General features: G+C 30.7%; 1 protein-coding gene across 1 annotated transcript; it reads left to right on the top strand.

Moving 5' to 3' along the window:
- Nucleotides 1-57: 57 nt before the first annotated feature.
- LOC139868312 (protein FAR1-RELATED SEQUENCE 11-like) lies at nucleotides 58-19,938 on the top strand. Its single transcript, XM_071856642.1, has 4 exons — nucleotides 58-267; nucleotides 17,596-18,504; nucleotides 18,648-19,088; nucleotides 19,213-19,938. Exons 1-4 carry the CDS (start codon nucleotides 58-60, stop codon nucleotides 19,936-19,938), a joined length of 2,286 nt encoding a protein of 761 aa, XP_071712743.1.
- The last annotated feature ends 6,850 nt before the right edge of the window (nucleotides 19,939-26,788 follow it).

The following is a 26,788-nucleotide window of genomic DNA, read 5'->3' as shown; positions in this document are numbered from 1 at the left end:
GATCTTATTATTGGAGATGCTACTGCTCCAGTGTCAACTTGAAGGGCAACTTGAAATATGTGTTTATATACTGCCTTCCTTAGTAAGATTGATACAACTTCGGTGGCTCAAGCCTTACTTGATCCAAACTGGGTAATAGCAATGCAAGAAGAGATAGGACAATTTGAACGTTTGAAGGTGTGGCGATTAGTTCCAAGACCAACAGGTCAGAAACCAATCGGTGTTAAGTGGATCTTTAAGAATAAGAAAGATTCTGATGGGATTGTGGTTTGAAATAAGGCATGACTGGTGGCTAAGGTTTATAGACAATAAGAGGGTTTTGACTACGATGAAACGTTTGCTTCGGTTGCAAGAATTGAGGCTATACGTCTTTTTCTTGCATTTGCTTCTCATATGAAGTTTACGGTGTTCCAAATGGATGTCAAAACCGCTTTTCTTAATGGACATCTTCAAGAAGAGGTTTATGTTGATCAACCTGAGAGCTTTATCAATCATATTCATCTGAATCATGTCTACTACTTGGAGAAAGCTTTGTATAGTCTAAAGCAAGCACCGCGTGCATGGTACGAGCCTTAACGAAGTATTTGCTGGTAAATGGCTTTTCTTGTGGAATGGTTGATACAACACTCTTCATCCGTAAAAACCAGGGTCACATCCTATTGGTACAAATTTACGTTGATGATATTATTTTTGGTTCAACGTCCCCGGCCTTATGCAAAGAATTTGGTGTCCTAATGGCCAACAAATTCAAAATGAGCATGCTTGACCAGCTTTATTTCTTCTTGGAGTTACAAGTCAAACAATTACCAAATGGGATTTTTATCAGTCAAACAAAGTATATCAATGATATGCTAAAACGCTTTAAAATGACTACTTTAAAACCCATGACAACCCCAAAGAGGAAATTGCTAGATGCTGATGAAAAAGGGGAACCTTTTGATATAACGCTTTATAGAAGCATGGTTGGTTCTTTAATATAATTAACTTCGAGTAGACCGGACATCATACTTGCTGTAACGGTCTATGCTCGTTTTCAATCAAACCCAAAGAAATCTCACTCTAAAGCAGTAGTTAGAATATTTCAATACCTAAAAGGTACACCTAACCTTGGAATCTGGTATCCTCATGGATCCGATTTCAATCTCACTACTTACACAGATGCTGATCATGGCGCTTGCCATGTTGATAGAAAAAGCACATCTGGATCAATTCAGATGTTGGGAAATAGACTAGTCGGTTGGTCATCCAAAAAGCAGAAGTGTGTGTCTTTATCAACAGCTGAGTCTGAGTATATTGTTGCAGCTCACTGTTGTTCATAAGTTTTGTGGATGCAAACTCAACTATTGGACTATGGCTTTAAGATTACTAAGACCCTAATTTACTGTGATTCACAAAGTGCTATTGCAATAACTAGCAACCCGGTCCAGCATTCTAAGACCAAACACATAGATATTCGTTATCATTTCATTAAGGATCATGTAGAACAGGGAGATGTAGAATTATACTTCGTGCCTACCAAAGTGCAATTAGCTGACATGTTCACTAAACCTTTAGATGAAGTTAGGCTAAAGTTCTTAATCAAATAAATTGGCATGGTGGAGTATACTGATTAAACTTCCTTAGTTCTATGGATTCTTATACCTGTGATCTTGTGTTTAGGGGGAGTATATACTTTCTAAGGGGGCAACTGACCTCTAATGCTTTAGATATTACTTTTCAAGGGGGAGCTGTTATCTTCTTAACTCCCTGGTTTTAAGTATTCAATCGTTACTAAAGGGGGAGGTAACTAATTGATATCATCTTTCAAGAGGGAGTTAATTCATTTTCTTTGGACATATCAAAATGCTTTACTTAATTGTATATCACATTTTGAGGGTGTAACACCTCGTTTTTCCTTGTACATGTTCCAAGGTGCGTATTTAATCTTTCGAACGCTTAACTTTAACTGTGGTCAATTATAAATGGATTAAACATTGGAAATAGGACAAAGCTGGCAAACTATCGTGTTATGATGCATCATATCGCGTTCTGAACCATCGCGTAACACGATAGAGTTAATTCAAATGCGACACACTGAAAACCAGCAGCCCTGTTCAAATTGTCACGTTCAGATGTACTTTATCGCGTTTGGGGTTTTCGCGGAATGCGACATCATGTCACGAAATGCGACACGTGGTCAGACCTGCTTTTCTAGCTCGTTTTTAGAGGGTATTTTGGGGGTGTTTTGGTCTTTTCACTTGTGAACGGGTTATAAGCCCCAATTCTGGTCCAAACCTTATCTCAACCTCATTTTTCACACACTTCACCTTCCTCTTCAAACCCTAGACTGAGAAATCCATTTTAGAGAGAGAAAGCTTCATTGGGAAAGAAGAAGGTCGTTTCGGGTTAAGGCGCAAGAGTTAAAGTTGTTCTACTCGTCCACGGCTACGTTGTGGTTATATTGGTAAGTTCTAACTTCGAGTTTTATTGTTTGATTTGAGATTCAATGTTAGGGTTTGATCTTAAAATTGTCAAGAAACCCACTTAAACTTAAGAAGTAAGTTTATTGATGATAGTGTTTGGGTTTAAAGTTGATGTTGGCGGGTTTTGGATTGGTAAACGCTTTAGCTTTGTCTAAAGCTTGTAAATGGTGTATAATCACTAGTGTTAGTGATTATAGAAGTGTTAGAAACCGTTTTGAGTATATTTGATTGACTAATTTTGAAATGGGTCAAAATTAGGGTTTAGGTGTCATTTTGGGTAAGATAAGTGTTTAACACTTATGATTATATTTGATTGGCGTTATTGGAACCATTATCACTCTAGTTAGTGATTATTGGCGAGATTGGGCATGAGTTGTGCTTGGAAGTGCATTTGGGTCATTATGGCATTAGGTGTCAATATGGGTTGGTTTGTTATCCACCCTAATTGTGTTGTTTGTTATGTGATAAATGGAATAGGTATGTTCCATTAGCGATTGCGAATCTTGGTTTTACATCCATCAAAATTTCAATGTGAGTGTCAATACACTATGTGTATATGTATGTATAGGATGGGTGCGGGTTGGGTGAAGTGATCCTCAGTTATATAGCTCACTTCACATATAGGTGGATATGATGGGCTTTGTAATAGCCCCAATTGGCACGGTTGTACGTTTTGGTTGATCACCTTTGGCGAGATGCACACTTTGTGTGTATGTTATTACATGGGCTTGTGATTTGGATAACCCGATGATGTGGATTTACATAATCCCAACTGCGTGGGTTTGGTATTTGAGTTGCGGTTGAGTAACCCCGATGATGTGGATTAATATAATCCCGAGACTGTGGTTTTTGACTTGGGAGGTGAGTCACGTATGGTGCGGATTCACTAAGGCTCGTGTATGTTCGGCCAACCTCGATGTTTCATTTGGTAACCCTCCGTGTGACAACCCGGAAATTTCTGACCAAATTTAAACTTGATCTTTATATGTTTCTGACACGATAAGCAAAGTATGTAATGTTGAGTCTCAAAAATTTTGGAACTATTTTCATATATTCAATTACCCTTCGACTATTCCCAACGATTCACGAACAATTATATTTAACTTGATGTGCTTATATAATTATATATATATATATATATATATATATATATATATATATATATATATATATATATATATATATATATATATATATATATATATATATATATATTAATGAAAGACGTTAACCAAGTATTAGATGTATAATACTTTACAGGCACGTATTTTTTTTCGATATATGTTTAATATATTTATCGACGGAAATTAAAAGATAATATCAAATGATTGAATTATCAGATACATTGTTATATGATTAGGAGTCTCGGTTTTGAGGTCCACGTTGATTTTAGAAATTTTTCCCTTTTAACGATATTCGAAATAAAAGGTAAAGTGATTTACAAGTAAGAACAAATGTGTCAATTAACGGTAACTGGACAAAAGTTAATGGAGCTTCCTGCTTAATTTTCAATGCATACTTTACAATAATTTCCTTGTGACTTTTGATAAGATAACTGTTTAGCTTCCATATTAATTATTGTGAAAGTGAAATTATGAAATTTAGATAACTTAGAAAATGAATATCGACAGGTTAAGTAAATCGACGTTTTACATTAAAATAATTTCATGCACTTAACTATCCATTCGACCTTACCAGACGATTTACGAACCTTTGATTGTAAACAGAAATGTAGATATAAATAATTTCATATGTAAATAAATATATATAATAGTTTAAATATATTAATAAACTATTATATGATTTAATTATTATGAAAATATATATATATATATATATATATATATATATATATATATATATATATATATATATATATATATATATATATATATATATATATCGATACATATACAACTAATTATATATAATACAGTTAAATACTTATATAAATATCAGATATATATTTATATATATAAACATTAAGACTAATTATATAATTATATAAGTACAGTTATATTGTAGTGACCCAAACTTTTCCATGATTATATATTATATGAGATTAATATTTACATGAATAAATGTTTCCAACATGTTAAGTAATCAAACTTGTTAAGACTTGATTATTTGAAACAGTTTTTGTGTTAACGTTTGACCACCCAGTTTGTCCGATGATTCACGAACGTTATACCTTGTATATGACATGATATTATATATATGAACATATATATATTAACATGATGAAATTATAATTAAAGTATCTCATTATGTATATTAACAATGAACCTTATACATAAAACAAGACTACTAACTTAAGAAATTCAAAACGATATCTATATGTAACGATTATCGTTGTAATAACGTCTTAATATTTATATATCATATTAAGATATATTAGTACATCATTTTATCATTATAATGTAATAATTTAACATCTCATTAAATATAATAACAATGGGATTAATTACATTTAACGAAATCGTTAACTTAAAGGTTTCGAAACAACACTTACGTGTAACAACTAACGATGACTTAACGACTCAGTTAAAATGCATATACATATAGTGTATTAAGATGTATTAGTATACTTTTGAAAGACTTCATGACACATATCAAAGTACCTCTACTTAACAAAATTGCTTACAATTACATTCTCATTCATTTTCATCAACAATTCTACTCGTATGCACCCGTATTCGTACTCGTACAATGCACAGCTCCTAGATGCATATACTATTGGTATATATACTTAAATGGTCAGCTCTTAGTAGCCCTTAATGAGCCATCAAACATGTGGAAACCATTCTTTGTAATCTAGTATGAATTATTTAGCAAGATTACAAAAATATTATTAATCATTCATGACTTATTTACAAGAAAACAAACTTACATATCCTTTATATCTAATCCATATATCACGACTTAAAACACATGCAAACACCTTCATTATTCAATTTTCTTCATCTAATTGAACTCTCTCAAGTTCTATCTTCAAGTTCTAAGTGTTATTCGTAAATTCTATAAGTTCTAGTTTCATAAAATCAAGAATACTTTCAAGTTTGCAAGTATACTTCCAAGCTTTCTAATCCATTCCAAGTAATCATCTAAGATCAAGAAACCTTTGTTACTTACAATATTTTATCATTCTAATTCAAGGTAATACTCATATTCAAACTTTGATTCAATTTCTATAACTATAACACTCTTAATTCGAGTAAAAATCTTACTTGAACTTGTTTTCGTGTCATGATTCTACTTCAAGAACTTTCAAGCCATCCAAGATCCTTTGAAGCTAGATCATTTCTTATCACTTCCAGTAGGTTTACCTACTAAACTTGAGGTAGTAATGATGTTCATAACATCATTTGATTCATATATACATAACTATCTTATTCGATGATTTAAACTTGTAATCACTAGAACATAGTTTAGTTAATTCTAAACTTGTTCGCAAATAAAGTTAATCCTTCTAACTTGACTTTTAAAATCAACTAAACACATGTTATATATCTATATGATATGCTAACTTTATGATTTAAAACCTGGAAACACGATGAACAACGTAAAACCGGACATACGCCATCATAGTAAAACCGCGGGCTATTTTGGGTTTGATAATTAAAAACTATGATAAACTTTGATTTAAAAGTTGTTCTTCTGGGAAAATGATTTTTATTATTAGCATGAAACTATATCCAAAAATCATGGTTAAACTCAAAGTGAGAGTATGTTTTTCAAAATGGTCATCAAGACGTCGTTCTTTCGACTGAAATGACTACCTCTTACAATATTGACTTGTAACCTGTATTTTTGACAATAAACTTATACTTTTTCTGTTTAGTTTCATAAATTTCAGTTCATTATGAAACCATAGCAACTTGAATCACTCAAAATGGATTTAAAACGAAGAAGTTATGGGTAAAACAAGATTGGATAATTTTGCTTGTTGTAGCTACGTGAAATTTGTAACAAATCTATACAAATCATAACTTAACTAACTTATATTGTATTATACATGTATTCTAACATATATTATGTAATCTTGGGATACCATAGACACGTATACAATATTTTGACATATCATATCGACCCATCTATATATATTATTTGGAAACAACCATAGACACTCTATATGCAGTAATGCTTGAGTTAGCTATACATGTTTGAGGTTGATTCCAAAATAATATATATACTTTGAGTTGTGATCTAGCCTGAGACTTGTATACTCTGGGTCGTGGATTGATTTGAGATAATTTATATTGATTTATTTCTGTACATCTAACTGTGGACAACTAGTTGTAGATTACTAACGTTGGACTGCTAACTTAACAAACTTAAATCGTTAAAACGTAATAAAAAATGTTGTGAATATATTTCGATCATACTTTGATATATATGTATATATTCGTTATAGGTTCGTGAATTGACCCGTGGCCAAGTCTTATTTTCCCGACGAAGGAAAAATCTGTGAAAGTGAGTTATAGTCCCATTTTTACTATCTAATATTTTTGGGACGAGAATACATGCAGTTTTGAAAATGATTTACAAAATAGACACAAGTATTGAAACTACATTCTATGTTGAATCGTTATACCGGATACTGCCCTTGTTGAACTTGGTAGCCTAAGTATTGGTATTTATTATAATTGCCACCAATTGACGTGAATCCTAAAGATAGATCTATGGGCTATGACACGCCCAGTCAGAGAATTTGAGCTGCTTTAGTACTTCGATATTTATATATGTGGATATTCTAGATGCATTTGTTAATGTCGGTTACCAGGTGTTCAACCATATGAATGAATTTTATGCAGATTGCATGTTATTGAAAGATGAAATCTTGTGGTCTATTATTACAATTTGATATAAAGGTTAAACCTATAACTCACCAACATTTTTGTTGACGTTTAAAGCATGTTTATTCTCAGGTGATTATTAAGAGCTTCCGCTGTTGCATGCTATTTTATGGATAAGAGTTGGAGTCAGCATGCTTGTATAATATTGTTTAACAACTGCATTCGAAGACATATATTGTTGTGTAATATGATTGTAAACCATTATGTAATGGTCGTGTGAAAATGCTATATTTTAGATTATCATTATTTGATAATCGTCGTAATATTTTAAAGGTTATGGTTTGTTTTAGAAATCGAATGCAGTCTTTGAAAAACGTCTCATATAGAGGTCAAAAACTTCGCAAAGAAATCAATTAATATGAAACGTTTATAATCAATATGAACGGGACATTTCAGTTGGTATCTGAGCGTTGGTCTTAGAGAACCAGAAAATTGCATTAGTGTGTCTTACCGAGTTTGTTAAGATGCATTAGTGAGTCTGGACTTCGACCGTGTTTTCTTTAAAAATGATTGCTTAACACTTTTTGTTGGAAACTATATATTATTAACATGTAAATATTATGTGATATATTAATCTCTTAACGTGTTTGATATTGTGTGATAGATTTCTACCTCTAGTACAAATCCCATCGACTCACCTAATAATAATGAAGAGTCAAATATATTTTAGGAAGATTCACAAATTTCCGAGGAAGAACCGGAAGTGGAGGAACCGGAAGAGGAGGAACTGGAAGAGGAGGAACCGGAAGAGGAGGAACGGGAAGAAGAAGAGGTTCCGGAGGAAGAAATATTAATAACTACAGAAAAACGGTTAAATAAAAGAAAATCCTCAACCAATGGACCAAAGTTAAAAATGGTCAATGGTGTTTCCGCCGAGGAAGCAAAATATTGGGAAAATTACCAATTTTCTGATGAACCGGATCCCGATGAGGATTCCAATGATGTTATAGAAATTACCTCGACCCAATTTGAAAAAGCAAAAGAAAATAATAAGGGAAAAGGCATCAAAATAGAGAAACCTAATTCCAACCCCGATGAACTCTACGTTAACATGAAATACCCTAATGGGGTGTACCGTAAACACTCGTATTTCTTAAACTTTCACTATAACCCAGGAACATCTAAGCCACCAGGTTTTTCTAAACCATTTGTGAAAATGATGGCTCGCATTAGAGGAGCACCTTATATCCCTAGGAAGTTAGCAAAACGAACCAAGTCCGACGAGGAAGAAACGAGTGAGTCAGAATAAAGAGTTGTAATCATGTTGTGTAATATATGTATTGTAGCGTGCTTGTATTTTTATGTTATATGTAAAAATTGCTTGTATTGTTTGTTAATTATCTTTTACAAATCTAATCCTTGTCTATTTTACAGTATAAAACACACAATGGACGTTAAGGATAAACAACCAAAAATTTTAGAAGACCTACCGGGGGATATGATTGATGAAATCTTGTCTAGAGTCGGTCAGAATTCATCGGCACAATTATTTACGGTGAAATTAGTTTGCCAAACATTTGAAATACGTTCCAGGAATACCTTAGTTAATAAAAGGCTTTCCTTTGATAGATGGGGTATATCAAATTGGGGAGACCATAAGTTAAGCCGTGTTTTCTTTAAAGCATTGAATGCGGGGAACCCAGATGCAATTTTACGCTACGTGTTAAGAGCCTATTTTGACTCTACCTATCCCAACATAGGACTTCGTTCTTTAGAAAGAGCTTCAAACATGCATCATAAAGAAGCATGTTATGTCTACGGGTTAGTAATGTTCGCTTATCACCAAATTGAGAAAAATAACATAAGATTGCAACTACTAAATAAAACATTCCACAAGTGACGGATTCGGTAGTTGGGGTGAGAAACAAGGTTTTTAGATTGTTACGGGGCTGTTGGGCATTACGTAACCCCCGTCCTTTTGACGACATTACAACATGCTGCCTAGCCAACGGTCACAATGGTTATTTTCCACAAGACCAAGGATGGGAAATAATACTAGTAAAACCCGAATGCATGACTTGTTTCTGGACTTATAAATTACGTGTCTTTATTGCCGTAGCTGAACGGCTTGCGTATTAACTAGAACTGTCTTCACAACTACCTTGTATCAAAGTTATTGTGTACTATATTTCATGCTATATGTATAATAACGGTATTGTAAGTTTGTAAAAATTGTATAAAAGTTTGAACTCGAAATATTATGATCAGTTTTTCATATAGAATTGTAGTAGTTGAATGGTATATTAACTACTAAGTATGAACTTAACGGGTAGGTAGTACCCGAATTAAAACTTATAAAATGCTAATATGAAGAAAAAGCTTTTATAAATAAGTTAATATTATCTACGAAATACTATTAACTACTCTTAATATTCTATATGATTAACTTAATTCTTTTGGCTATTTTTGAAGGAAATGGCACCAACTACTCGACACACCATGAATATGAGCGAAGAAGAATTCCGTACCTTTCTTGCTCCGAACATAGCTGCAGTGTACGCCACAATGCAAAATAACAACAATAACTCCGGATCTAGCAGTGGAACTAATTCCACAAGAAATCGTGTAGGATGCTCCTACAAAGAATTCACTGCCTGTAAACCTTTGGGATTTGATGGAACCGAAGGACCAATCGGATTGAAACGGTAGACCGAGAAGGTTGAATCGGTGTTTGCCATAAGTAAATGTACTGAAGAAGACAAAGTAAAGTACGCTATGCATACCTTCACGGGTACTGCATTAACATGGTGGAACACCTACCTCGAGCAGGTGGGATAAGATGCTACTTACACACTACCGTGGTTAGCAATCAAGCACTTGATGAATGAGCAGTATCATCGCAGAAACGAGGTCAATAAGCTCAAGGTAGAGCATAGAGGGTTACAAACACAAGGATTTGATATTACCACGTACGAACGACGATTTACAGAGTTGTGTCTATTGTGTCCGGGAGTGTTCGAAAATGAAGAAGAGAAAATCGACGCATTTGTAAAAGGGTTACCAAAAAGTATTCAAGAAGATGTGAGTTCACACGAGCCCGCCTCCATACAAAAGGCAAGTCTATAGTGACCCGTCCTAATCCATCTGGACGAATACATTACATTTGGTTACATCGTGAGGTACTTGACCTCTATATGATACATTTTACAAACATTGCATTCGTTTTTAAAAGACAAACTTTCATTACATCGACAGTTGACGGCATGCATACCATTTCATAATAAATCCCACTATAACTTAATAATAATCTTGATAAACACGACGACTTGAATGCAACGTCTTTTGAAATATGTCATGAATGACTCCAAGTAATATCTCTAAAATGAGCTAATGCACAGCGAAAGATTTCTTTCATACCTGAGAATAAACATGCTTTAAAATGTCAACCAAAAGGTTGGTGAGTTCATTAGTTTAACATAAATAATTGTTTCCATCATTTTAATAGACCACAAGATTTTCATTTTCATTTCTCATAAATATACGTCCCATGCATAGAGACAAAAATATCATTCATATGGATTGAACACCTGGTAATCGACATTAACTAGATGCATATAAGAATATCTCCTATCATTCTGGGACATCCATTGGACATGATATAAAACAACATCGAAGTACTAAAGCATCCGCTCCAACGGATAGGGTTCATTAGGCCCAATAGATCTATCTTTAGGATTCGCGTCAATTAGTAGATCGGTTTACTAATTCTTAGGCTACCAAGAAAAAGGGGCATATTAAGCTTCGATCATTCAACCATAGAATGTAGTTTCGATTACTTGTGTCTATTTCGTAAAGCATTTATAAAACAGCGCATGTATTCTCAGTCCCAAAAATATATATTGCAAAAGCATTTAAAAGGGGAGTAATGAAACTCACAATACTGTATTTTGTAGTAAAAATACATATGACGACATTGAACAATTGTAGGGTTGGCTTTGGATTCACGAATCTATATCAGTTATATATATATTAACATATATAATTGAAATCAAAAAAAAAATTATATATTATTAGTGATATAATTGTTATTTTAATATATTATTGTGTTTCATTATTAAATTAAATATATTTATTTTATATAAAAATTTAAAAAGTATTAATATAGTTTTATTGAGTATATTTTTATATAACTAACTTTCATTGTAATTATAGTAATATTAATAGTAATATTGATAATAGTGATAAAATAAAATGATAGTTTTCATAAAAATAATATTTTTAATAATAATAATGGTAATTTTAATAAAAATGATGGGTTTAATAGAAATTTTAGTAATTATATTACTAATAATACTAATATTATTGTTAAATGATAATTCTAATACTAAATATTAATAATAATGATACTTAGTTAAAGATAGTTTTAATGATAACAAATTGATAATTTTAGTAAAAATGACAATAATAATAATAATAATAATTTTTAATAATATCAATACTAATAATGATAATAATCATATTAATGATAATAATGATAATATTTATAATAATACTTATGTTAATAATAATAATAGTACTAATAATTATAATAATAATGATAATAATGTTTATATTACTTATAAGTATGATAATAATAATTATAATAATAACAATAATAATAATAATAATCATAATAATAACAATGAATATAATAAATATAATAATATGCTACCTTTAAGGGAATAAGCTTTTAAAAATAAAAACTGCCGTCGCCTGGGTTCGAACTCGAGACCTCTCGTCTACCTGAACAGTCCCTAGACCAGCGTGCTTACTGTTTCTCTCTGTTTAATACTCGTTCCAACAATATTTAATACCGATTTTTCTGTTTCTTAATTTATACTTTTTCTTTTTCTAAAAAGAAATGCCACAGTCAGGACTTGAACCTGCGACCTCTCGCTTAACCACCACACACCCAACCACTACCCCACTGGTTTCTTTCTTGATTTAATTTTAGATTCTAATTATATATATAAACCGTATTTTCCTGTTTCCCTTATTCTTCTTCATCTTCACAACAAAATTATATCATCCATCATCATCATCATCATAATCTTAAAATCGTCATTATCATAATCTAAATCATCATCAGAAAATCACGAGGTCATTATTCGTCTCCTCATTTAAATAGCAGTCCACCATCATCATCATTTATCGACTTATCAATCAGTATTATCCTGGCCCAATTCCTCAGCCCAACAGCAAAATAAAAGCACACGACCCAGTCTAAAATCAAGAGCCCAAAAGTAATTTAAGCTTAGTCTGTGTACAATCCCATTAGTTTAGTATGAATATAAAAAAATATCACGACTTAAAGAGGAACATGGTGGCCCTATAACTATTCTGTACAGCTCAATTTCTCTTCTAATTAATAATTAAGTGCGGTTAATGGTTTGGTATATGTTGGCCACCAAGTAGAAGAAAAATCACGTAAAACAGTAGCAGCAATAAAGTACTTAATAAAGGCAGGTATATAAAGAGCAACAGAAATCGTGGTTTGTGGTGGTTGAGAGTTGAACAAATGGAGTTTGATTTCGGTAACAGAAACAGTTAATCCGGAGGAAGACTAAAGTGATATATGATGATGATTAAAGGTGGTGATTTATGAAGGTGATGTTAGGGTTCTAATGGGTTCACGATGGTGGTTATCGTAGTTAAAACAGAAGTGTAACGTCTTGTTGATCGATGGTGGTGATTGTTGAAATCGAAATAGATAGTAGCAGTGATTCACAACAGAAACAATAAGCGTAGTATTCCATCTGTTTGGTTTGTGTTTGATCCGGAAAATAGAAATAGGAAAAATAAATATAGCAGCGAGGAGTTGTTGCAGATTATCATATGTTGATGATAATTGATGTTCGATGACGGGATTCGATGGTTTTGAGGTCCTTGGTTAACATAACAACCACAAATAGCAGTAACAGAATCGAGTTACAGAAGAGATATATGATTGTTTGGGGTATTCAATGGTCATGATAGTTTATGGGGATCGGTGGTGATGGTGTTCGGTTTAAACATAACAAATACAACGTATAATCAATGGAGGTTTGGTGGTGGTTTACGGGCTGAAACAGAAACATGTAGTAGCAGCAATCCGTGGTTGTTTGTTGAGGTTTATGGTGGGTTTTACAATGGTGGATCGTAGTGGGTTGTGGAGGTTATGGTGGTTTCAGGGCACTGTAACAGCAGTAGCAAACGGGTTCTAATTCTAGTGGTCTTGGTGAGACGATTGAAACAAAAAAAAAACAGAAAGAACAAAGAGAAAGTATATGGGTTTAAGGTGGTGTTGGTCTTTGGTTCACGAAGCAAGAAATATATGGTGGTCGACATGGTGACCGGAGGTTGCGTAACTATGGTGGTTGATGACTGTCGGAAGGGTGGCGATGGCTCACGATGGTTAAATGATGATTCAAAAATAAAGATAGAAGATGGTATTAGAAAATATCATTGATCGAGGGTAATCGAAAAATAGAAACAAACAAAGAGATATAGTAGTAACTAAATTCAAGTGGGTTTCATATTACCGTTCATGAAGCAGAGCTTTGATGGTGGTTGTGAAGGTTAGAGGTGGTGGTACTTCGGTTGACAGAACAAAGAAGGGAAATTTGGTGATTTATTGTATGATGGTGGAAATTCACGATAGTAGTGAACGATGGTTTTGGTAGAAATTGAGGGTGGAAGAAGGTTGAGAGTTAATTGTGATTATATATCTATGCTAATTGTGGTTATATCCATGGCATTGGTATGCATGTATATATAGATAAAGCCACATATATTAGATAGACAAAACAATAACAGTAAGTGTTTGATTGATTCAAATGCACGGGTTAATTTAACAAAAGCAAAAACAGTTGTCTAATAAAAATCATAGAATGTAACACAGTTAAGCCGCCGGATTCAATCAATAATCATATATCAATTTGGCACAGTAATAAATTATTATAATATCATTTAGAATTAAAACGTGTGACCTAGATAATAATTCTACCGACAGTTGTTCATGGACTGGATTTCGTACTCCGTTGATAAATCAGTGGCGGATAAAAGGTCTTCAGAAAAAAAAATCCCAAATTTTTACAGTAATTATATTTATTTATTTTAGTCATTATTGTATTAAATTTGATCATTAACTATTTAAAATTATTAAATAAAAATTAACTCATTGTCTACGCCCGATTCCAGGTAAAATATGAAAGGTGTTGAAAATTACTAATTAGCTTTTTTATAAGCCTAAAATTTATATAACTCATTTTCGTATCACCTTTATTTTAAAATTACATAAGTCTGAATTTAACTTGCTTAATATCAATCGAAACATCAAACGAGTATTACAATCATTTAATATTTATTTTTAATATACTTTATTTATATAGATGTGTTTGTAAATAATAATTATCATAATATCATATTATTATTATTTTATTTTACATAATTAATTTTAATAACAACATATAATATTTCAAATTATATTTTCAATTATTATATATATATATATATATATATATATATATATATATATATACACACACACACACACACACACATATCTATTTACAAATAGTTATTCGTGAATCGTCAGAAACAGTCAATGGTCAATTGAATATATGAAACAATTCAAAACTTTTGAGACTCACCCTAACAGACTTTGCTTATCGTGTCAGAAACATATAAAGATTAAGTTTAAATTTGGTCGGAAATTTTTGGGTCGTCACAGTACCTATCCGTTAAAGAAATTTCATCCCCGAAATTTGATCGAGGTCGTCATGGATAACAATAAGAATGTTTTCATGACTTATATGAGTTGAAAATTAGAGTTTTATCATCATTGAGTAATATGGATAAAACAATTTGATTTTGTGAAGAGTACGAGTGAAGCTATTACAAAAGAGTGAAATGAGTAAATGCAAGTTCATCATAACCGGTGATGTAGTCACGGTTGATTTCCAGAATTCAAGGAATTTAGAGGAAATCATAGTAATAAGATTTGGTTCTTCGGTAATTAAGGAAATTAGAATCTTCTTTGGTTAAATGTGATAATCTGTTTTGATTTCTCTATCGGATATTTCACTATAAATCCACCCTCTCATTTCCTTTATATTTTGGAGTTCCATACTTTTGTTTTATCTTCTCGACTTTAAGTCAAGCAAATAAGGGTCCAGAATTTATAGGTATGAAATTTGAAATGAACATAGCTAACATTCTAAGAGAGAAATTGTAATAGCATGATCTTGATTGGTTAAATTACCAAAATTCAAGAGAAAGGATAGAACTATCAAGAAAATATGTTCTTGATGTGTTCAGAGATTAGGTAAAATGTAAGAGTCGTGTAACATGGCACATGATGACGTTATGATCTGTGAATCATCACGTTCCATTTAGAAACTCAGCATGACTTACTGTAATATAATCACATTGATCAAGTGTCATTATATTATACTAACTCATGCATCAATTTCCAACACCACTTCAAAAACATTCATGTTTTAAATTCAATCTTTTCAGAATTTAGAAACCAAAACAGTTTTTTTTCCAATGTAACACTGATATCGCGAAGAGATATATGATTTCAGATAAGAATAGTTATGAAAATATCTTCAGAAATATAGAGGATATTTAAGATGAAAGATTCGATGATATCTTAGAATTTCTAATATTAAAGGATGATGAAGAAGATTTATTTGTAAAGGTTTAGAGTCAGAAGCAAGGTATTCGTTATTGACCTCAGCAGATACTGAATCATTTAGATTCTTTGAAGGTAGATTTAGTCTGTGCGATTTATCCACAGCCTCCTTCATGGTTTGCTCAATTCGTTTTCCAGTTTCAAATTTTCTTTTGAGCTTTTCCAACATATCTTTATTTATCATCAAACTTTTGACTTTTAAAGTCATCTACAGTTTTTGCTGCTTTATTCAGCTTTTTCATAATTCATAGAATTATTTCGCAGACTGGGTGCTTCTTCAGAATTTCAGAATGGAAGATCATAATTCGAAGAGATAAATGTTATATGTCTATAACTATTGATGTAGTAATGCTGCAAGATTTCAAAATACTGATTGCTAATTCCCGGTAACTGATATGGTAATTCTCGTTACAAGATGCGGATGAGTATATGATAAGGTTTTAATGAACAAATATAATGGTTCTTCGGAGAGACTCAAGACAATAAGTAATGAAGCTGTTGGTAAGTTTCTGCTAATGTGGTGGAATATAAACGATTCTTCGGTAACGATGACGAAAGGCAAACTTATATATCAAAGTTATAATAGAGTTTATTTGAATGAAAAGTCAAAATTGATTTGCTGAAGCTGTGACAAAATTGGCTAATTTGAAAAGGAATTGCAAAGTTATTTTCGGTAATAACAACGCCAGAGGAGCTAACACATATACGTGTTAAACGTTTACTTAGGTTCCGAGTGTTTTCAGGTGCATGACTATATGCACAAATTTTTCCTTCCGTAAATGAAGTGTGGTTGGTTCATCCTCTCGATTGAGGTGTTTTCAAGAATCATGAAAGGTTTGAACGCAAATTGTAATCGTCAAGATACAAATGAGGTTTAAGATAAAATCAAGTGGCAAACTTGAAGAAATGTTTAGTTTCATATGTTATAATCAAGGAATTTGCTATACATTGCCTTAAGGGCATCACTTAAAGTTTCCAGAAATAACTTGATTCTTTTATTTATTAATTGTGATCATTAAGAACCAAGAATCTCTACCATTTATAACGGAATATTAATAACCATTCTATATGTATAATAGTTTAAATATTTTTCAGTTCCTATTTTTAATTTAAGAATATAAAATTACTCAATGAATTGAAGAACATGATCAAATTTCGATACGACTGGAAGATTTACGGGGTATCATATCGAAATTTTTATTATTATATTATTCACAATATTAATAGAAAATCATCATTAATAAATGAAAATATCAAACACAATTTTAGACTTAATTATATTAGTGATGTAGTCGCATATAAATCTTCAACTTCATCAAAGTAAGAGTGAGTAGCTAACTTAATTTTTACACTACACAAGGATTGAATCAGTCATTCGGAATATAGATTCATCTCCTCCACATAGGTAACACTTTTATTTTTGCATTACATCTTCAATCTTTATTTGTCATAATAGTACCATTTTTTTGTACGTCGTTATTTAGTATAAAGTTAGATGCTTGTATTCTAATACCATGATTATTTTGCCATGAATTTTTATCACTGCCTTTCTAATTTGTTTATGTAATTTGTTATTAATTAGTTAATTGTTATTCATTTATTTCTATTTACGATGTTGTAGAAAATTTTTATCATGATTAATTTGGATTTGAACCAAATTCCAAATGAAGAACACGATGAAACTTTAGAGAATGAACCTTTTGTTGGTCAAGCATTCTCAAACTTTGAAGAAGCACATTTATTTTATAAAAATTATGCCATGCAACATGGTTTTGCAATTCGCAAGGATCGGTCCGAGAAAAGAAAAGATAAGTTTGTAAGACGTGACATTTATTGTCATCGTGGAGGGAAAAGGTCACCAAAAGCATTTGATCCTTCAAAAGATCAAAGAAATAGGGGGTCGATGAGATGTGGGTGCAATGCTCATGTGCGCCTTACATTGAAAAAAAGTTGTGATATATTTCCGGAAGAATGGCATGTTACAAAATTTATTAAGGATCACAATCACGAACTATTATCCAAAGAGGAGATGCGTTTTCTTCCAGTTAACCGCATCATCACTTCAGAGGATGAGGATCAAATACTGTTATATAAAGAAGCCGAACTTAATGTCCGACAAATTATTCGAGTTATGGAGCTCCAAAAGCAGGTCAAACACGGAGATCTTTCATTCTTTGAAAAAGATGTCCGTAACTTATTTACTAAATTTAAAAACAAACTTGGAGATACTGATGCTATGAGCCTTATTAATCATATGAAAAGTTTAAAAGAAGAAAATGACAACTTTCAATATGTTTACACTATTGATGAAGAAAAAAGATTAGAAAACATATTTTGGTGTCATTCTGAAAGCTTTGATTGGTATGTTAACTATGGTGACGTAGTTGCTTTTGATACTACATACAAGGTTAATGCGTATGATATGCCTTGTGCTCTTTTCGTGGGCATCAATAATCATGGAAAGACGGTTTTATTTGGAAGTGCACTTCTTCGTAACGAGATAAAACATACTTTTAGCTGGTTGATGAACGTAAGACTATATATATATATATATATATATATATATATATATATATATATATATATATATATATATATATATATATATATATATATATATATAAGCTAGGTGCTCTATGTTGCTAACACTTTATAGCTTGATTTGAGTTGCAGACTTTTGTGATGATAATGAAGAAACCACCAAAAGCCATAATTACCGACCAAGATCAATGGATGTCTGAAGCAATTGCTATCGAAATGCCAACTACAAAACATAGCTATTGTATATGGCATATCACCGGAAAGTTTAGTTCTTGGTTTACGGCTCTTCTTCGTACCGAGTATCAAAGTTGGTGTGCTGATTTTTACAAGGTTTATAGAATGAACTCAATTGAAGAGTTTGAGTATCATTGGTCTTCAGTCATTAGCAAGTACAATTTACTTAATAATAAACATGTCATAGGTTTATACAAAATAAGAAAGTCTTGGGCGCCGGCATACCTACGTGACTATTTTTTTGGAGGCATGGTATCTAGTAGTAGATCTGAAAGCGTAAATGGATTCATCAAAAAGTTTGTTTCATCACATACAAGCTTGAAAGATTTTGTTAGACAGGTTTGCAAATCAATACCTTTTTTTGTCTTTAGTTTATATAACATGTATATTTAAATGTGATAATAATGTATTTTCTAAAGCTTATGTTAAAGATAATTAAAATACTAATATGTTCATATTTTAGATATATCTTGCTGTTGAAGAAATAAAGAATGGAGAGTCACAAATTAAAATGTTAACTACTGTAAGAAGTGCTTCTATAAAAGTGAAATCACCCTTGGAAGAACAAGCTTCTAAGATTCTTACACCATTTGCTTTTAAGAAGTTTCAAGAAGAATTCGAAAGAGCAAGCCAATATTTGATTAATCAAGTTGACGGTGACAAGTTTATTGTGAAATACTTTAATGGAGAGAATCATAAAAGTCACAATGTACAATGGGATGGCAGTCTAGCCTTGTGCACTTGCAAGAACTTCGAGTTTTGGGGTATACTTTGTCGACATATATTTCGGGTTTTGACATACAAGGATTGCTTTAAGATTCCACCGGTATACTTGCCTTTACATTGGTGTTGCAAATCACTACACGGTAAAGATGTGTCTAACGATGTCACTCCTAACAACCAACCTATGATTGAAGAATTGATACAAAGTGGGGAAAATGTGTTGTGTCCTCCTAAATCAAAAACGAAAGGACGGCCAAAAATACGACGTTTGAAGGGTGGAAAAGAATTAGCGAGTAAATCAACTAAGAGATGCTCTATATGTAGGGAAAGTGGACACACAAAGCCTACATGTAAGATTTATAAATATGGCTTTGGATTGGATGCTGCAACTTCTAGTGAGAGACAAAATACATCTACACCTACCGAAGACATATGCTTAAATCCTATATTAACTACCAAGTATTAGATGAAAATGTTAAATTTGTGTTTATTTGAATATTTGAGTTTTAATTTTTGAAGTGTGACGAAATAAAATCAAATATTTTCTAGTTATATGATTGAAGAACTAATATTTGATTTATATGGATAATGGATAATATGATGATCACCTATGTCATACAGATGGGTTTAGACAAAATATGTTGAAATATATGGCTTACATCAACAAGTCAGTCGACAAAGTATATTTTCAAGTTGATATATATTCGGTCGTATCAAAATTTGATCATGCTCCCTTCAATTCATTAAGTAATTTTATATTCTTCAATTAAATAAGAATTAAAAAAATATTTTACGTACATATAGAATGGTTATTAATATTCCGTTATAAATGATGATTTCTTATTTTAAAGGGGTAGAGATTCTTGGTTTTTAATGATCACAATTAATAAATAAAAGAATCAAGTTATTTTTGGAAACTTTAAGTGATGCCCTTAGGGCAATGTATAGCAAATTCCTATAATCAATATTTTAATTCATTTTAATTGTCGAATGTTATTAGTCCACAGTCGATAGTCCACAGTTAACAGTCCAATAATTCATACATAGTTTAATATTTAATTTTCGAATTAATTAATACGTATCGTGACCCATGTACATGTCTCAGACTCGATCACAACTCAAAGTATATATATTATTGTAGAATCAACCTCAACCATGTATAGAGAACTCGATCATTACTGCATATAGAGTGTCTATGGTTATTCCAAATAATATATATAGATGCGTCGATATGATATGTCAAAACCTTGTATACGTGTCCCGATAATTAAAGTGCGTAAAATAAATAACAGAAATTAAATGACGCTAAATAAAATTGCGAGAATTTAAATTGCTATAAATAAATTGCAATAATTAAATTGTAATACGGAATTAATAGTTAGCTATGAACAGTTAGCTAGGATTTTGTTAGCGTGGATTCTTAACAAAATTTCTCATAGTTAATTTGTTTGTTTCTAACAAATTTTATTTTTGTCTAATGTTTTCTTCATTATGCCACTTGTTAAATTCTGATAGGTCAAAATCCAAATATAAAATTGAATGAAAAGGGTTATTCTGCGGTGAACGGATACATATATCGGTGGTTGTAAATAGAATAGTAAATGACTGTTGAATTAGATTTGAAAGAATGTACAGTGTACTTATTAATGTGAAATCTAAATATTCCTCGGGTATTACCTACCCGTTAAAATATTTTCACCATTAACAGTTTGTACGAAAGAATTTTTAATTACAATCTTTATGAAAAAATATATATACATATATATTTTCTTTAGATGTAATCATGAATTTAATGAGTCAATATGATATTAAACTCATTTGATTTACCGTTAGAACAAGAATATATAATCTCTAAAACATTAGAGATTACATAATCGCCATGTCGAACGAAGATAAATGATGTAGATCGATTCGCAGATTGATGATTATGCTCGAGGTACATAATGAGATGTTGAGGCGTGTGATGTTAAAACTTGAGTTGTTGTGGTACTGTTGGTGCTGGTGATGTTGCTGAAGCTGGTAAGTTTTGCACGATATTCTCCAAATTGATTATTCAAGTGTGAAGCTCGTTGACTTCTTCGATTACTCCGGGATGATTATCGATAAGAATGAGCGAATGAAAAAGGTTTAGAATCTGAGATAGTATGTAAACATGATGAGATATTCGGGAAATGAGGGTGAAAATGGTATTTCAGACTAGTTCACCGGTAAGTGCTTCAGGTTCTTTGCCAAGAGTGCAGGTTGGTGGGTGGAAAGGATCGCCTTCTTCTCGTCTTCAATGATTAATAGGCTACGAACCCATCAGATGAATTGGGGATGACTGATTGGCTGATTCATTCCGATGACGCTGCTTCCAGAGTTTAGATGAGCATCCATGTCGGATTATTTGTCGGATTTCGAAGGACTTAAACTAATGGTGAGTTCCATTTTGTTCGATTGAATGAAGGATTTTTCGATAGGAACTGATTTCCGGCTATCGGATGGTATTCTAATTACATAGAATTTCTATATATATAGAATAAAAGATTTCGTAGATTACGGAGGAATTTTACGGAATATGTCAGGCAAGTCTACAGTAACAGATACGCTAAGATACGAATTAACAGATACACTAAGATATGAATTTTGTCCATACACTATCTATGCAATAGAGACAGTAAGACGTGTCTAGACTTTAAGGATAATAAGAATATGATTTTTGACTAGAAATGATAAGCAAAACTTTTGACATGCAGACACGGTCGAAGTCCAGACTCACTAATGCATCTTAACAACTATTAGTTAGACACACTAATGCAAGACCTGGTTCGCTAAGACCACATCTCTGATACCACCTGTAGTGACCCGTCCTAATCTATCTGGACGAATACATTACATTTGGTTACTTCGCGAGGTACTTGACCTCTATATGATACATTTTACAAACATTGCATTCGTTTTTAAAAGACAAACTTTCATTACATCGATAGTTGACGGCATGCATACCATTTCATAATAAATCCCACTATAACTGAAAGGACCCGTTCATATACATTATAAACAATTCACAATAGTTGATTACATTGCGAGGTATTTGACCTATATATGATATATTTTACAAACATTGCATTCGTTTTTAAAAGACAATCTTTCTTTACATCAAAAATTGACAGGCATGCATACCATTTCATAATATCCACTATCCAACTATAAATTGATTTAATAATAATCTTTGATGAACTCAATGACTCGAATGCAACGTTCTTCGAAATATGCTATGAAAGACTCCAAGTAATATCTTTAAAATGAGCAAATGCACAGCGGAAGATTTCTTTAACACCTGAGAATAAACATGCTTTAAAGTGTCAACCAAAAGGTTGGTGAGTTCATTAGTTTATCATAATCATTTATTTCCATCATTTTAATAGACCACAAGAATTTCATTTCCAGTTCTCATAAATATACATCCCATGCATAGAGACAAAAAATAATCATTCATATGGTGAACACCTGGTAACCGATATTAACTAGATACATATAAGAATATCCCCTATCATTCCGGGATCCTCCTTCGGACATGATATAATTTCAAAGTACTAAAGCATCCGGTACTTTGGATGGGGTTTGTTAGGCCCAATAGATCTATCTTTAGGATTCACATCAATTAGGGTGTCTGTTCCCTAATTCTTAGATTACCAGACTTAATAAAAAGGGGCATATTCGATTTTGATAATTCAAGCATATAATGTAGTTTCGATTACTTGTGTCTATTTCGAAAAACATTTATAAAAATTGCGCATGTATTCTCAGCCCAAAAATATAAAGGGTAAAAAGGCAAATGAAACTCACCATACTGTATTTTGTAGTAAAAATACATATAACGTCATTGAACAAGTGCAAGGTTGGCCTCGGATTCACGAACCTAAATTAATTATATATATTTATGTGTTGGTCAATATTTGTCTAACAAATTAGGTCAAGTCATAGTGTACCACAATCCTAATGCTCGAGACTAATATGCAAAAGTCAACAAAAGTAAACTTGACTCAAAATAATTTCCAAAAATTTATACATGATTAATATATAGTTTAAATATCGTCGTTTTATATTTTTAAATATTTTTAAAAGATTTATTAGAGTAAATAATATAATTTATTTATTAATAAATAAAATTTTAGATTATATTTATATAATAAAATATACTTTTATATATATTAAGTAATAAAATTTATAGGGTTCATTTAATATTATAAAGATAATATGATACGTATTGTTAAAGTAAGTTATTACACGTAGTAAAATATGTTTGTATCAAATATTTATTTGATAAAATAATATCTATAATGATAGTAAGTAAAAGTTGTATTATTTTGTAATAATAATTATTATTATAAAAATATCAATATTTATAATTACTAAGATGACATTATGATAAAACGATAATTCTAATTATGATAACTTTAATATTTACGATAATTTTTAATATTATCTTTAAAATAATAATTCTATTTAAAATAATAATAATAATGATATTTTATAGTAACAATGACATTTCTATTAAAATGATAATTTTTGTTAAAATGATAGTTTTAATACTAACGATAATTTTAATAATAATAGTAATGATAAAAATAATAAGAACGATAATTTTATCTAAATCAATATCTTATAATATTTTAATTTCATCATGATACTCTTACCCATTATTTCCTAATCGTTTCATTTAATAGCTTTTAATCGTCTTTTATATCGTGTTCGTAATAATGATAATAATAGTAATCAAAATAATTAGGTGTTACAAATATTTGTTTTAATTACACTAATGTTAATAATGATAGTTACTATAACATTATTAATGATAATACCAATAATTATCTTAATGATAATATAGTAATAATAATAATAACAATAACAATAACCATTTTTAAATAATGATATATATATTAATAATGATAATAATAATAATAATACCAATAATAATAATAATAATAATAATAATAATAATAATAATAATAATAATAATAATAATAATAATAATAATAATAATAATAATAATAATAATAATTGGATAATAATAATAATACTAATTATAACTTTAACGATAATAACGATAGTAATAATAAAAAAAATAACAATTTTTAATGATAAATCCTTTTATTAATAAAGATAATAATAATAATAATAAGAAAAAACTAGAACGACGATAATAACGACGATAATAATAATCATTTTTAATAATAATACAAAAATTCGATGGACTATAACTTCAAATCCGTTCATCGAAATCATTCGATATCTAAATGAAAAGTTCTTAATTTTTCGCTAGCTTTCCAACGACATGCATATCTTATACCTTATCTCAGTCGCATATATAACTAATTCAGGATTCAACATAACCTAACTAAAGGCAATATCAAAAGTACAAACATGCATAATCCTATATACTCGAGCACTAGTCAGGGATACACTATTAGTATGTAAAAGTTAAATTATGAGTACTCACGTATCAATATTGAGATTCAATATTGCAGGAAAGGTACGTAGACGCAACGGAGATGATAAACACTATATTGACCTCACGAGCATACCCATGAACCATACCAATCACCTCCATAGCTATAACCCATAATTTCCTTAATCCAATCCCACTCGAAAAACAATTTCGAAATCACTCGGACAGCACTCTGACGTAATATTTTATGTATACTAATAATATCTTGAAATAATACGGAGTAAATATATATATATGTAAATCGATTGAGAGAGTTTAGAGAAAAATATTTTCAAGTTTCTATGAAATAATGAAACCTATTGAATTCTATTTATAATAGATTTTTGAATTATTAAAGTGAATTATTAAAGTATGAATTATTAAAGTGAATTATTAAAGTATGAATTATTAAAGTGAATTATTAAAGTATGAATTATTAAAGTAAATTATTAAAGTATGAATTATTAAAGTGAATTATTAAAGTATGAATTATTAAAGTGAATTATTAAAGTTAAAGTAAAGTAAAAATAAAGTAAAGGTAAAGTTTAAGTATAGTAAAAGTATAAAACTATGTACGTATAATACGCGTATAAATATATATAATATTAATTTAAATCGTTATATATATTTAATAAAATAAAATATAAATATCGTTATCTTTATCATACTAGTTAAGTAATGAGTTGTCAAAAGTGGTTCTAGATATTTATAAAAGTTATATACGTTTTAATAATAAAGTTCTTTTTAAACTGAAAACGTTTTTGTACGTTTGAAACTAAATCAAATAAATATAATAATTTTGTTTTCCAAAACCAAATATATTTTTAAGAATCATTTTGTTTAAAGGTTAAAATAATGGAAATCGTTATATCATAAAATGTTTTAAAAAAATAGAATCATATATATTCATAATAGGTTTCAAGTTTTTAAATTACAGTTTGTTGGTGAAGCATGGGATAAAGTTCAAAGGTTAAATAAACGTATGAAATCATCTTAATGAAAAATGTCGAGTTACTTAACTTGTCGATATCCAACATCTAAGTTATTTACACTTCACGTTCTTACTTATAAACCACTTTACCATTTTCCGAATGTTGTCAAAAAGAATAGATTTCTTAAATCACAGTGGACCTCATAACATAGACCCGTAATCATATCATAATGTATCTGATAAATCAACAATTTGATATTATCTTTTAATTCCATCGATAAACATATTGAAACAAATACGATCATGTAAAGTATTATACGTTTAATACTTTATTAATATTCTCAAGTTATAATATATATATATATACATATATATACATATTTATTTATATATAACGGTTCGTGAATCGTCTGAATTTGGTCGAGGTTATAATGAATGTATGAACACAATTTAAAATTCTTGAGATTTAACTTAACAAACTTTGCTTATCGTGTCGGAATAATATAAAGATAAAGTTTAAATTTGATTAGAAATTTCCGGGTTGTCACAGTACCTACTCGTTAAAGAAATTTTGTCCCGAAATTTGAGTGGAAAGGTTGTGAATGATAATAAGTATGTTTTCATGATGCATACAGGCTGAAAATTAGAGTTTTATCATCAGCGAATAATTTGGATAAACAATCCATTTATATGACGAGTACGAATGAAGCTAACATAGAAGAGTGAAATGAGTAAGTGTAGATTCATCTTATCATTTGACGTAGATATGATTGATTTCCAGATTTCAAGGGATTTGAAGAAAATCTTTGTAATAAGATTTGATTCTCCGGTAACAAAAGGAATTAGGATCCGCTTTAAATGCGATCGTCCATTTTAATTGTTCTGTCGGAGATTTTCTTATAAATTCACCTCCTT

Source organism: Rutidosis leptorrhynchoides, chromosome 9, assembly GCF_046630445.1.
Source record: "Rutidosis leptorrhynchoides isolate AG116_Rl617_1_P2 chromosome 9, CSIRO_AGI_Rlap_v1, whole genome shotgun sequence".
Taxonomy (NCBI): Eukaryota; Viridiplantae; Streptophyta; class Magnoliopsida; order Asterales; family Asteraceae; genus Rutidosis; species Rutidosis leptorrhynchoides.
Note: the sequence above shows the minus strand (reverse complement) of the source record. Positions and strands in the feature narration are given on the sequence as shown.

Coding starts and splice junctions, on each gene's coding strand:
- LOC139868312 (XM_071856642.1), top strand. CDS start 58: ATGTGTTTATATACTGCCTTCCTTAGTAAGATTGATACAACTTCGGTG. Junction 18,505..18,647: donor CTTTTAGCTGGTTGATGAAC/GTAAGACTATAT, acceptor TTTGAGTTGCAG/ACTTTTGTGATGATAATGAA. Junction 19,089..19,212: donor TGAAAGATTTTGTTAGACAG/GTTTGCAAATCA, acceptor TTCATATTTTAG/ATATATCTTGCTGTTGAAGA.